This window comes from Nanorana parkeri, unplaced genomic scaffold (assembly GCF_000935625.1).
Source record: "Nanorana parkeri isolate BGI_ZX_2015 unplaced genomic scaffold, ASM93562v1 scaffold3410, whole genome shotgun sequence".
NCBI lineage: Eukaryota > Metazoa > Chordata > Amphibia > Anura > Dicroglossidae > Nanorana > Nanorana parkeri.
This window is the reverse complement of record NW_017309678.1, coordinates 33,786-48,489: the sequence shown is the minus strand read 5'-3', so window position 1 is coordinate 48,489 and position 14,704 is coordinate 33,786. Positions and strand designations below refer to the sequence as shown.

Genomic DNA, 14,704 nt, shown 5'->3' with positions numbered 1-14,704 from the left:
GGTATGCTGAGTATTGTATTATGTCCAGTGGCCACACCCTTACATATGACCATCCTGGACACGTCTACATTTACATATGACGAGGTTTGACAGTCCACACGCCAGTATCTTATGTATCAGATTGAATGTACGACTCGTTAGATACCCAACATGATATATTTCCAATGTATGTTTTTCTGTGTCCTGTCGGCCTCCTTCTGGACCTTGTACCAGTGACGTGCCTTCTGGGCTGGGTGAGGCGTCCCCCCAGCCCGCCGAAGCTCAGTCCATCCTGCCAAAGCTCCACCCCCATCTGGCTGAAGCCCCGCCCCCAGCTCGGTAACCAAGCTGCGTGGGGAGGAGGAAGGGAGGAGACAAGGAGGAGCCTCCCTGTCCCTCGCTTGCTCGTCACTGCTGAGGCATCGAGATCGATGGCCTCAGTGTGTTTTCTTTCTTTTTTGGATTGGACAGCTTGGACCAATGGTGCTTTGCCATTGGTCCAAGCCATCCACAGAGCTCACGCCTCTATCACAGAGTAGAGGCTGTGACAGCTCTTGCCTCACCAAGTTAGGTTACACGGGCTGTGGGGAAGCCGATCTGAATGGAGAAAAAGCTGTCAGATTCAGACTTGAAGCTGACAGCTTTTTCCTCCAAAATTTTCGGTGAGGCTCTGCACCCCCCCTGACCGCATGCCCCTGCCTTGTACTATGGGGGTGTTTGGTGTCTAACTGATTGGTATCATTAGTGTGGCCACTTTACGATATCTCCGTTACTGTAGGAGTTATGGAATATGAACTAACGTTGAGAGTTTGAGACGTATGGAAGCTCTAGATCCTTGGTTCTCAACTGGTGGGCCGTGACCCATACATCTCATACATCTTCGGAGCGCTGTGTGACCTGTCATGGACGGAGCGCTGGATGTTAATTAAAGGCGGCGCTGCATCCGGCTTCTGACAGGTAGTTAGGTTACACAGCAGAGCGCTTCCCCACTGCTTGTGTAACCTAACTTGGTGAGGCAAGAGCTGTCACAGCCTCTACTCTGTGTTAGAGGCGTGAGCTCTGTGGATGGCTTGGACCAATAGCAAAGCGCCATTGGTCCGTGTTCAGTGGGTCCCCGCGTGCCTTCCACTTTTCCATGTGAGAGGTTCCTCAGCCTCCCCCTAGCTCAGGACTATCAGTTCTCGCGCCAACCAGCCATTCTAAATATGCTGCCCGGTGCCGAGTGTCAGCTTGAGGTGGGGTGGGGGTATGGCCACGAGGGAGCTCCATCCATACTTGCATTGCTTACAGCTCCCTCGCGTACCCTGTAGAGGTGCCTGGACCGGAGTGACATTATAATCTGGCTCCCGGCACCTCAGGGCATGCATGGAAGCTGTACAAGCAACGCACATATGGATGGAGCGGAGCCACAGCACTGCAGCCAACACTGCGTTCCCTTGCGGTGCGACTTGGGTCACGACTTAGTGACCGAGGACAAATGTGGGCCCCGAGGTTACACAGGTTGAGAACCGATGCGCGAGATCAATGTACCAGACTCACAGATGTGAATTCCGAACTACTGCTCCCCAGACTGAACATGACTTGACCAGTTATGACAGGGCCTCCTCAGAGGTCCTCAGAAGACTCTGCTAAGTAAGGTTAATGAGGCTCGGCCTCCCTCTGAGCTGGCCGTGGCTTGTCAAACGTGTCGCCTTCAATGAACTCCCAGCAGAGACATGTGTATCTGACTGTGTTTGTTACCGACTCTCTGATAGGTTAGGCCTCGAGCCCTTCCGAACAGGAGGCAAGGATCTCATCTTCAGAGGACTCAGGGGTTCCAAATTCTGAAGGGGTCTTAGGTGGGCTGGTCAGGGCTGCATGCCTCCCCTCCCTCCTTTCCTTCCTTCCTCGCTCCTCTTACCTGCACATATGGCCCCGTCTGCCCGCCGGACCGGCCAGAAGTGACGTCACTTCCTGCCAGTACGACATCAGACGAGCAAGCTCGATGATGGGGCCCCAGCTTGTCTCAAAGCCGCTGCAGCGGCAATGCGTTGGGCCCTGCGCTGCTAGGGCCAGGCCTCCGCTTCCTCGCCCTTCACCGTCGGCCAATAGTCATGTAAGAGACCCGGGCGGGCCCCCCAGGCTGCCCGGGCCCCTTACATGAGTATCGGCCGTACCCCCCCTGATGGCTGCCCTGGCCGCAATCACATGTAAAATGTGTGCAGCATGTCCATCCTTCCCCCCCCCCCCCAACCTACCTCTCTCCTCTGGTTCCGTACTATGGAGAGGTAGAGTCAGATAATTCTGCCAGTGTGTGATGTCTCTGGGGCCCTTGTTTAATAGGGTGGCAACACTATCTACCCCGCTACCAATATTGCAAGCAGATTGTCACCCGCCTGCATGAACTACAGGCAACTGTGTTTTCATCCAATCCCCTGCAGTGTGCAGTGTCCCCCCCCGCCGGGTGATTGACAGCTGCTCCAACCATTCAGCAGCTGAGAATGGACCTCCCTGTAACCGTAACTCTCAGCTCGGCTTATTAAAGGAAAAGTAAATATAATGGATTTAGTGACACGATGAAGAAGAGGTGATAAATCTATATTATGGGGGGAGGGGCGCTAGGGTTAGGGTTATCTTTGATTGTGTCCATAGTTCCACTTTAAAAGATAAGTATAGAAAAGTACAATTTCCCTCTCAGACAATGACGTCTTCTCTTGTTTATGTAAAGAAAACAGAAACTCTTTTCCCTCTGCAACTCATCAGTAATAATAATAATAAAGGTTCCCGAGGAATGAATTGTGTAATACCCGGAGGAGGCGAGTAACGAGACCCCCGAGGCGTCTTCTACAACCGTACAGAGACTACGAGGAACAAGAAACAATCCCGTCCTCCCCCCTGGAGGCCAATAAATTCATCTTCTCCTCGTTATACAACAACAAAGAATAATAATAACAATAATAATAATGATACAAGTTGTCTATTGTGTCAGAGAAATGACATTCCAGTCCGTGTTCCATTGCAGTGCGACTTGGGCCTCGGTCCATATCTGCACCACGGCAAAGGTTCTACCCATGTCCAGGACTTGCCTTTTCCTTTCGGCGCTCCACCGTGTCCCTTCAGCCCAAAAACATTTGGTCAGGTTATAAACTTCCCTCCAAACTGCCCAGAGTGAGGGTATGAGTGTTGTGGGCAGGCCCGGATTCCCCACAAGGCCACCGAGGCCAGGCCTCGGGGCGGCAGTGGCGTGGAGTCTGGCGGTAAGTTGCCTTCTACATTTAGTCCTGCTTTGGGAAGGCGGGACTAAATGTAGTGAGGCGAAGCGCTCGCTCGTTAACAAGCGATCGCCGCTATGTCGCCGCAATCACTTGTAAAATGTTTGCTGCCGTCCGTCCGCCCCCTCCGTCCGCCCCCCCACCTCCCTCTCTCTGCCGACTCTGTCTTCCTCCCCCCCGGCCGCCGATGTACACAGTGAGAGGGGAGAGCTGTGCTAGAACTCCTGTATTGGAGGTGACCGGGTTCAATAAAGAGAACCTGTCACCACCAAAAGGCTATCACACAGGGGATTGTTTTCTCCTGTGTGATAGCAATAAAGTTTCGAGAAGCTAAAAATGTAAAGAATAAATAAAAATTTAAAAAGTAAGAAAAAAGTAAGAAAAATAAAAAAATTAAAACTAACCCTTCCGCCCCTGCCATCCGGTGGCCATTCTCCGTTGATTTGGGTTGGGAGGGTTCGGTTGGTGGGGGTGGGGGGCGCATTGCTGAACTTGGCCTTGGGGCGGCAGGGAGAGCAAATCCAGCCCTGGTTGTAGGGCCATTAGAACTAAGATTTGGTGTATCCTGTAAAGTGCTCATTATGTGCATCAGGAGATTCAGGTTCTACTTCCCAACAAGTTCTAGATTCTGCCGGACTGTCAACAACATTCTGGCACCCTACAGATCTGCAGCTGACCTGCTGCTGGAAAGGTCTGGGGAGATGATAACACATTGTGCTGGATACTGGGTATGGTCTAAAGCATGGGTGGGGAACCTCCGGGCCCTCCAGCTGGGGGTGAAACTACAAACCCCATAATGCATCTGTCTCTGGGAGTCATGCCTGTGGCTGTGAGAATCTTGCAATGCCTCATTGGATTTGTAGTTTCACCACAGCTGGAGGTTCCCCACCCCCGGTCTAAAGGAACTTGGTTCCTATGGTCTAGGCCGGTGGTTCTCAACCTGTATAACCTCAGGACCCACATTTGTCTTCGGTCATTAAGTCGCGGCCCAAGTAACACTGCAATGGAACGCACGGCATTGCGGTACCGCTCGTTCCAGTGCAGGTGATTGAACTGTGGGTGGGAGATGCGTTCGGGATGCCATTCAAAAGCTCCCCCCAAGTCTCCGTACCTTGCGAGAACTGGAGTGGATCTTCAGGGGGTCCAGTGTGGGCTGATGTGCTGTGACAGAGCTTCATCCATACGTGCAGTGCTGGTACAGCTCCCTTGCGTGCCCTGTAGAGGTGCCGGGAGCCAGAATGTGACGTCACACGGGCCCAGGCACCTCTACAGGACAGGCGAGGGAGTTGTACGTGTGGATGGAGCTCCCTCACGGTCATAGCCCCGGCCCATCCCACCCCACCCCATCCCACCCAACATAATTTGAATGGCTGCTTGGCAGGAGAACTGACAGTGCTGAGAGCCTCCAACTTAGAAAAGTGGAAGACACACGGCGACCCAATGAACACGGGGTCGCGACCCACCAGTTGAGAACCAAGGGTCTAGGCCTGCTCTCAGTACACACTGCTCACATAGGCCCCAGTCCTCGTACACACAAAATGCTCCTTAACTACTCCACCATGAATGAGAATGAGAAACCTAAAGGATGGTCCTTCAGAAATAAATATGGCCAGAGGACTCACACTGAGCTAGAAGCAGAACTCATGAACTAGTAGTCGGGAGGGCTTCCCATTGAGGGCTTCCCATTGATGGCTTCCCATTGAGGGCTTCCCATTGAGGGCTTCCCATTGATGGCTTCCCATTGAGGGCTTCCCATTGAGGGCTGTTGTGGAAATGTTACTAGGATGTGTTATTAGTGTAATGTTTTGTCATTAGTCTCTCAGTGTCTCGGTGTAAATAGACGCTGGGGGATTAATCCATTGGAGGAGATTTCTTATGCGCAGCGGAGCTGTGTCTTGGCGAGTGTATGGACGCCGGCTGGGGCCCCCCGTGCAATGCATGGATTTATTGGCTTGCGTGGATACATTTGCCTTGAACGCAGTATATGAAAGGAACGTGCGTTTGTTCTCTCTGGGGTGCCTGATCAACACGCCTGAGATGACATAACGTTGTCCCTGTGACTGAGCGCGCATGAGAATCCTAGTAACATTATGTGGCATTGCTCACTGAGCCACGCGGGATAAAGTCACTCCGGTGGTCATTGATTGTTAATACATGTGATTTGTTAGCTGACATCACTTCCTGTCTCGCTGTTTGAGACACCCCTTCCTGTCTGACATCACTTCCTGTTAGGCAGGTATAAACAATAAAGATACCTGTGTTCAGGGCTCTTAGCATGGGATTATCGTGCAAGCAACATCTGTCTCCTGACTCTACATGACTCTATAGAAGGGAAATACTTCCAGTCCTCGCATAAAGGAGCGCAGTACAACGGGGGAAATTCTTTGTGTTTGGCGCAGCTTAATGCGACATGGATTTGTGCGTTGAACCAAGTGAATTTCCATAACAGGGCTTCCCATTGAGGGCTTCCCATTGAGGGCTTCCCATTGATGGCTTCCCATTGAGGGCTTCCCATTGAGGGCTTCCCATTGAAAGTTCTCCTTTCCTCCCATGTTTATTATTAGATGACTGTAACAAGGCCGCTCTGCTTCCCGGTCCCCAATACCGAGCAATGATCGGCCGGCACCGATCCTCCGGATCTTCATATGGACCTATCTCTTTATTATTGATATCAAGTCCTGGCTACTGGACTGTCTATGGTTGTTTCCGCCATTATTCATGCTGATTGTCCCCAATAACAATACCTACCATGAAGATCTGAAGATTATCTCCAAACTTACACATCCAACAAACCAGTCTGAGCCGGAGGGAAGTCCTCTCACTGGATACAACCTAAACCTTTGATTCAGTGGAGGAGTGGGAATATTTCCTGGATGTAATAGAGGCCCAATGTTTCTGACCTGACTCCCAATCCCATACATATGACCTATGATTTCATGGTGTAGGGGTACCGCCCATAGTGTCCTTTATGTCCTGTTTATTTTGGTCTGGTGGTGGAATCTGAGGCCATATTGGTGAGGAACTCCCCTACACTTAATGGACTCCAGTAAAGGACACTCTGGTACCCCAACTACACACGTTACCTGAGATCTCACACAGTACTCATCTTCTTGATGCTTCATCATCCTCAAAACTCTTAATGGGCCACCTACACCATGCAAACACATCCTATATGTAGGACAATCCACTACATTCCCTCCATTATGGCACAATACAGACCTCCCCGGGCTGTCCTCTCTAGAGGGATGTGGTACATGGCAATCCCATAGAATGAAGACATGATCTCAGCTGTATGGCCGTTCTACTCTCAGATCATCTCCGTGTTACAAACTCAATGATCAGATTCCAGATTCCTGCCAAGCTTTCTAGGTGCCCAAAGCTCAGACATGTCCTACACAGTTCCCTCTCTACAGCCCCGTAGACGTTAGCAGAAAACATTCGTCAGGCTTCCATGACCAAGGATGTGATCTCTGGGTATGTTTACACTCACTTCATACACGTCCCTTGAACATGAAGTGCCCCATTGTAGGGGGGCAGATGGCAGTTCATATATGTCTCTTGGACATGAAGTGCCCCATTGTAGGGGGGCAGATGGCAGTTCATACACGTCCCTTGAACATGAAGTGCCCCATTGTAGGGGGGCAGATGGCAGTTCATACATGTCTCTTGGACATGAAGTGCCCCATTGTAGGGGGGCAGATGGCAGTTCATAAATGTCTCTTGGACATGAAGTGCCCCATTGTAGGGGGGCAGATGGCAGTTCATACATGTCTCTTGGACATGAAGTGCCCCATTGTGGGGGGACAGATGGCAATTCATACATGACCCTTGAACATGAACTGCCCCATTGTGGGGGGACAGATGGCACTTCATACATGACCCTTGAACATGAAATGCCCCATTGTGGCGGGACAGATGGCAATTCATACATGACCCTTGAACATGAACCGCCCCATTGTAGGGGGGCAGATGGCAGTTCATACATGACCCTTGAACATGAACTTCCCCATTGTAGGGGGGCAGATGGCAGTTCATACATGACCCTTGAACATGAACTTCCCCATTGTGGGGGGACAAATGGCAGTTCATACATGTCCCTTGAACGTGAACTTCCCCATTGTGGGGGGACAGATGGCAGTTCATACATAACCCTTGAACGTGAACTTCCCCATTGTGGGGGGACAGATGGCAGTTCATACATGACCCTTGAACATGAACTGCCCCATTGTGGGGGGACAGATGGCAGGTCATACATGACCCTTGAACATGAAGTGCCCCATTGTGGGGGGACAGATGGCAGTTCATACATGACCCTTGAACATGAACTTCCCCATTGTGGGGGAGACAGATGGCAGTTCATACATGACCCTTGAACATGAACTTCCCCATTGTGGGGGGACAGATGGCAGTTCATACATGTAAATTGCGGCAATGATAAGGAAACGTCGCCATGTAACAGATTTGTAACACTTTGTGAAGTCTCTTATCACAGATCTGACGCGACTCGACGGACCAGGCAGGACTGTCTCAGGTGATTGGTTGCCCTCGGGGGGCAATTAAAATGTTAGGAATATAATATAAAAGAGATAATGAAGAGGATGGTTATCAGCAGAGTGAAGTCTGCACAGCGATGAGTCCGCGCTCTCATGTATCACACGTGGGGCTCATTGAGCGGGTCATTGGTGACGCTGTGTTGTGTTGGTGAAACTAATTGCGGTGTTTGCTGGTTCTCCTCCATGATCTGCTGGGGGTTGTGATCCGTTACACCAACACACGCACCATATTATTGAGTGTCCATGAACGCCGAGCACTGCCGCCATCTGAATCCAGAGGACATAACGCAGATTGCATTGTCCTTGGGTTTGGACTGTATTGGGGAGCGGCGACCAAGGCAGCCTATGAGCGGTTATGATCACAGAGAGTCACCACAAGTTCATCATCATCATCACAATGTCCTTCATTTCACTTTTTACCCCATTTTGGATAGAGATGGGGGAGGCTTAATCAAGTGTTTTTGACATTTCTGTCTCAACAGAGAGATTTCCCTTCACTTCCTGTCCTATAGACGCAACAGGAAGTGAGAGGATATCCTTTAAATGTGAGGGAAATCCACGTTTAGACAGTTGTCATTGGAACGAGTGTCCCTGTTGGATGATTCCCCCTTCATAATTTTGGATTTACCCTCATGCTAATGCCCCATGACATTGGTGATCAGGACAATCAATCTAGCTACTTTGGTGAGTGTGGGCTTGTGGATGGTATGGAGTCCGGGGAGAGTGGATGGTATGGAGTCCGGGGAGAGTGGATGGTATGGAGTCCGGGGAGAGTGGATGGTATGGAGTCCGGGAAGAGTGGATAGGAGGGAGTCCGGGGAGGGTGGATGGTATGGAGTCCGGGGAGAGTGGATGGTATGGAGTCCGGGGAGAGAGGTAGTATGGAGTCCGGGGAGAGTGGTAGTATCGAGTCCGGGGAGAGTGGATGGTATGGAGTCCGGGGAGAGAGGTAGTATGGAGTCCGGGGAGAGTGGTAGTATCGAGTCCGGGGAGAGTGGATGGTATGGAGTCCGGGGAGAGAGGTAGTATGGAGTCCGGGGAGAGTGGTAGTATCGAGTCCGGGGAGAGTGGATGGTATGGAGTCCGGGGAGAGAGGTAGTATGGAGTCCGGGGAGAGTGGTAGTATCGAGTCCGGGGAGAGTGGATGGTATGGAGTCCGGGGAGAGAGGTAGTATGGAGTCCGGGGAGAGTGGTAGTATCGAGTCCGGGGAGAGTGGATGGTATGGAGTCCGGGGAGAGAGGTAGTATGGAGTCCGGGGAGAGTGGTAGTATCGAGTCCGGGGAGAGTGGATGGTATGGAGTCCGGGGAGAGAGGTAGTATGGAGTCCGGGGAGAGTGGTAGTATCGAGTCCGGGGAGAGTGGATGGTATGGAGTCCGGGGAGAGAGGTAGTATGGAGTCCGGGGAGAGTGGTAGTATCGAGTCCGGGGAGAGTGGATGGTATGGAGTCCGGGGAGAGAGGTAGTATGGAGTCCGGGGAGAGTGGTAGTATCGAGTCCGGGGAGAGTGGATGGTATGGAGTCCGGGGAGAGAGGTAGTATGGAGTCCGGGGAGAGTGGTAGTATCGAGTCCGGGGAGAGTGGATGGTATGGAGTCCGGGGAGAGAGGTAGTATGGAGTCCGGGGAGAGTGGTAGTATCGAGTCCGGGGAGAGTGGATGGTATGGAGTCCGGGGAGAGAGGTAGTATGGAGTCCGGGGAGAGTGGTAGTATCGAGTCCGGGGAGAGTGGATGGTATGGAGTCCGGGGAGAGAGGTAGTATGGAGTCCGGGGAGAGTGGTAGTATCGAGTCCGGGGAGAGTGGATGGTATGGAGTCCGGGGAGAGAGGTAGTATGGAGTCCGGGGAGAGTGGTAGTATCGAGTCCGGGGAGAGTGGATGGTATGGAGTCCGGGGAGAGAGGTAGTATGGAGTCCGGGGAGAGTGGTAGTATCGAGTCCGGGGAGAGTGGATGGTATGGAGTCCGGGGAGAGAGGTAGTATGGAGTCCGGGGAGAGTGGTAGTATCGAGTCCGGGGAGAGTGGATGGTATGGAGTCCGGGGAGAGAGGTAGTATGGAGTCCGGGGAGAGTGGTAGTATCGAGTCCGGGGAGAGTGGATGGTATGGAGTCCGGGGAGAGAGGTAGTATGGAGTCCGGGGAGAGTGGTAGTATCGAGTCCGGGGAGAGTGGATGGTATGGAGTCCGGGGAGAGAGGTAGTATGGAGTCCGGGGAGAGTGGTAGTATCGAGTCCGGGGAGAGTGGATGGTATGGAGTCCGGGGAGAGAGGTAGTATGGAGTCCGGGGAGAGTGGTAGTATCGAGTCCGGGGAGAGTGGATGGTATGGAGTCCGGGGAGAGAGGTAGTATGGAGTCCGGGGAGAGTGGTAGTATCGAGTCCGGGGAGAGTGGATGGTATGGAGTCCGGGGAGAGAGGTAGTATGGAGTCCGGGGAGAGTGGTAGTATCGAGTCCGGGGAGAGTGGATGGTATGGAGTCCGGGGAGAGAGGTAGTATGGAGTCCGGGGAGAGTGGTAGTATCGAGTCCGGGGAGAGTGGATGGTATGGAGTCCGGGGAGAGAGGTAGTATGGAGTCCGGGGAGAGTGGTAGTATCGAGTCCGGGGAGAGTGGATGGTATGGAGTCCGGGGAGAGAGGTAGTATGGAGTCCGGGGAGAGTGGTAGTATCGAGTCCGGGGAGAGTGGATGGTATGGAGTCCGGGGAGAGAGGTAGTATGGAGTCCGGGGAGAGTGGTAGTATCGAGTCCGGGGAGAGTGGATGGTATGGAGTCCGGGGAGAGAGGTAGTATGGAGTCCGGGGAGAGTGGTAGTATCGAGTCCGGGGAGAGTGGATGGTATGGAGTCCGGGGAGAGAGGTAGTATGGAGTCCGGGGAGAGTGGATGGACTGAACAATTTTGGCACAGAGTCTTTCTTGAAGATTTTAGGTGGCAGGGTTAGGGTTAGGGTTAGGGTTAGGGTTAGTTGGTAGCAATAAGATTGTAGATCTCTTATACATCTTTCTCCTATGATAGGACTTTCCTTCACTTTTAACATATATACTGGAAAGTGTCAATTGTGGGACTTTTGTATCATTTGAAAGCAACATTGTGTAATATACAAATAAGAGTCGCATTGTTTTATCTCTCAGTGCCCAATCTACGGCCTGAGGCTGCATGCAGGAGCACTCAGTAAAGGGGCCCGAATATCATGTGACTGCTAGCCGTCTCCTAGGACATCTCTCCAGGCCCTGACTCTCTCTTACAGCATATCTCCAACCAAGACTGTAGCATGTCCACCACCATCACCATCTTCAGTCTATGACAGTCCTCTGCAGCATTACATATACTGAACATTAGGTATGGCCACTTGAGTACTATGTATAATATTATATATTACTCACTTCCTGTGCCTAGGCTCAGGGCAGCCATCAGGGGGGTACGGCTTCTGGCCGGTCCGGCGGCAGAGGAGGCCATGTGTGCAGGTAAGGGGAGCTGGGAAGGAAGGAAAGGATGGAGGGGAGGGATGCAGCCCTGACCAGCCCACCTGAGACCCCTTCAGAGCCCACCATAGACAGTCTCAGATGGGCTGTGCAGCATCTATGGTGGGCTCTGCAGGGTCACTCTCAGGTGGGTCCTGTGTCCAGCGCATCGCTAAGCCCTGCGTCGAGCGGCGGGGCGGGGCGGCCTAAAGCCGTGTAAGGGGCCCCAAAATTTCTGATGGCTGCCCTGCCTAGGCTATCCTGATATCAGTAAGCTTCCTGTGCCTAGGCACTCCTGTTCTGTATCCTTATAGCTGTATATCTGCAGTGAGAGATCATCGAAGACACCGCTTCCTCTGACTGCTGGTCTCTGGAGTTTTGGTGATGTAACTATTGTGCTAATCATTGTTCTCCTTGCTGGAGAGTAAGATGTACCTGAGGACCTGCAGTTCAAGAATCTCCCTGCTTCCACTTTATTCGTTCTGCGGATCATTACCCCATCAGTCATTGGGGGGGAGGGGCCTCTGACAAAAGGAAGCAAAACCCAGCTCATTGATCAGGATGGCCGCTTCCACACAGAGGCACAGTGCAGAGCAAGACATTATAAGTCGGCAGTGGGGAAAGGGTCAATAGACAATGTTGGTGGCACTTTATCTTATTCTTATTTTAGGAAATTTTCAAACCCCGTAACGGGTGTTATTATCTTCTGATGTCCCCATCAGTGATTGCATGTTGTCTCCTAATTGGTTGTGTTTATATCTAGCAGGTACATTCTATGGAACACTCAAATAAAACATCTTCTGTAAAGTTCATTCTGCTGGGGTTATCTAGTGACCCGTACCTCCAGGTGGTCTACTTCCTGGTATTCCTGGGTATATATCTGATCACCTTATCAGGAAACCTTCTTCTCATCATCGTGGTGAGGATCAACCCCAAGCTACAGACCCCCATGTACTTCTTCCTGAGTCACCTCTCCATTGTTGACCTTTGCTTCTCCTCCACCATCGTCCCCAAACTTTTACTCAACACCCTCTCCGAGGACACAAGTATTTCCTTAGACGGATGTGCGGCACAGATGTTCTTCTCTTTAGTCCTTGGGGCAGCAGAATGCCTATTGCTTGCTGTGATGGCCTTTGACAGGTATGCGGCGATTTGTAAACCATTGCACTACAACTCCATCATGAACAAAAGACTCTGCATTGGTTTAGCATTCATAGCATGGAGTGGAGGTTCAGTAAATGCCACCATTCATGTTGTCCTCACCTTCCAACTGCCCTACTGCAAGTCCCATCATGTCAATAACTTCTTCTGTGAGGTGCCTCCATTCTTACGTATGTCCTGTAGGGACCCGAGACTTAATGAGATCGCCATGTATACTGCAGCTGGGATCATTTCTTTATGTGCTTTCCTATTGACTCTAATTTCATATGTTCATATTATCTCCACAATCTTGAAGATCCGTTCCTCACAAGGGAGGCAAAAAGCTTTCTCCACTTGTGCTTCCCATCTCACGGTTGTCACCCTCTACTATGGGACTATTATGTTTATCTATCTACAACCACGCTCATCTATCTCTCCTGAAGCCAACAAGGCGGTGTCTATTGTCTACACAGTGATCACCCCAATGTTGAATCCAATTATCTACAGCATACGTAACAAGGACATTAAGGGTTCCATAATAAGGATTCCCCCAAGACAATCCAATGGTTTTCCTTAATAGACATCCCTCCGAATGACTACATTTGGGTGTTTCCAGTCAAGGGTAGTGGTAATGCTAGAGCATACAAAGACATTGTAGACAATTGGGATCTTCCAGCCTTGTGGTCACAGTTTGGTGAAGGCCCTTTTCTGTTCCACCATGACTGTCCCCCGTGTACAAAGCCAGCTCCATAAAGACATGGCGCGACCAGTGTGGTGGAGGAACTGAAGTGTCCTGCACAGAGCCCTGACCTCACCTGTCTTCTCATCCAACATCAGATTCTTCTCTGTCCCACCATGACTGTCCCTGACCTCAACCCTACTGATCACCTTTGGAATGAATCAGAACATTAATTGTGAGTCATGTCTTCTTGTCCAGCATCAGTACCTGACCTCACACATGGGACAAATACCCACAGACCCCCCTGGATAATGGGGTTCAGAGGTCTCCAGTGATGGGGTTCAGGTGTCTCCAGTGAAGGGGGTCAGGGGTCTCCAGTGATGGGGGTCAGGGGTCTCCAGTGATGGGGTTCAGGTGTCTCCAGTGATGGGGTTCAGGTGTCTCCAGTGAAGGCCCTCTTCCTCCTCCATCATACAAAGACATTGTAGACAATTGTGATCTTCCAGCCTTGTGGTCACAGTTTGGTGAAGACCCTTTTCTGTTCCCCCCATGACTGTCCCCGGTGTACAAAGCCAGCTCCATACATACACGGTGTGACCAGTGTGGTGGAGGTAGAAAAAGATAGTAACCGCATACATTTATAACCAGCCTTTGTAGCCGGGTGCACATGGGAAGGCTGACAACAATACAAAACAAAAAGAATCCCCAGCACACCTGCCGGCTGGCCTGCAAAAAAACAGTATACGGTAAACGCAGAGGTTTTAGTTGCACAAACCTTTGGCCACAAATATGTAGAAGCCACACTGCCACCATCAAGGCTCCTCTGTAAAGTGTGGTCCTAACTCTATATGAGTCTCCTAGTGGGAGCATATTGATGCAGTTGATAAATTGAAGGCAGGTGTACCAGGAGGTAGCCTACTCCTCCTCACAAGGTGCAGGAACGCACTGGAGGCCCAGCAACCACAGATGCATGCTGCGATCCCCAATGCGTCACTACATCCAAGATAGTCAAACTAGAACAAGATGGTAACCGCAGACATTTATAACCAGCCTTTGTAGCCGGGTGCACACGGGAAGGCTGACAACAATAAAACCTCTGCTCTTAACGTATACTGTTAGACGGGTGTGACGGACTCCCTGGCACCCCGACTGAGCACCTCCGTCATAGCACCTCAAACTCCTCCTCGTCCCCTCTTCCTACCATCATTCCCGGGGACTTCTCTACAAAGTGGGCTGTTGCTCTCTGGTGTCCCGCTGTAGCTCGGTTCCACTGCGGAGACCGGGGGCGATTTCGGGGACAGTTGCTCCGCATGTGTCCCACCTGATTGCATGTATAGCACCTCCTCCCATCCGATCGGTGAAGGGGTGCAGGCGCTGTCCGAGGAGGAGGGTACGAGGGCGGTGGACGGTTTGTTACTGGGGGACAAGGTATCACCGCCTGAAAGGGTCTGCTGACTGGTCGAGCTTCAGGTCGAGGGGGCCTCCTGGTATCAATATACTGATCTGCCAGGACTGCAGCTTCATTGATGTTAAGCGGTCTTCGGTCCCTCACCCAATCCCTAATTTCGACCGGCAACTGGTCGTATCGCTGCTCCATCAAGATGAGCTGGGCAGCTTCCGCCATGGTGGTGATTTGGCATCCCGCGAACCAG

General features: G+C 51.5%; 1 protein-coding gene across 1 annotated transcript; it reads left to right on the top strand.

Moving 5' to 3' along the window:
* The first annotated feature begins 12,008 nt into the window (after window positions 1-12,008).
* Window positions 12,009-12,950, top strand: LOC108803110 (olfactory receptor-like protein OLF1). The gene has a single exon (XM_018574951.1). It carries the CDS (start codon window positions 12,009-12,011, stop codon window positions 12,948-12,950), a length of 942 nt encoding a protein of 313 aa, XP_018430453.1.
* The last annotated feature ends 1,754 nt before the right edge of the window (window positions 12,951-14,704 follow it).

Excerpts from the sequence above, each read along its gene's own strand:
- LOC108803110 (XM_018574951.1), top strand. The coding sequence starts at position 12,009 with ATGGAACACTCAAATAAAACATCTTCTGTAAAGTTCATTCTGCTGGGG.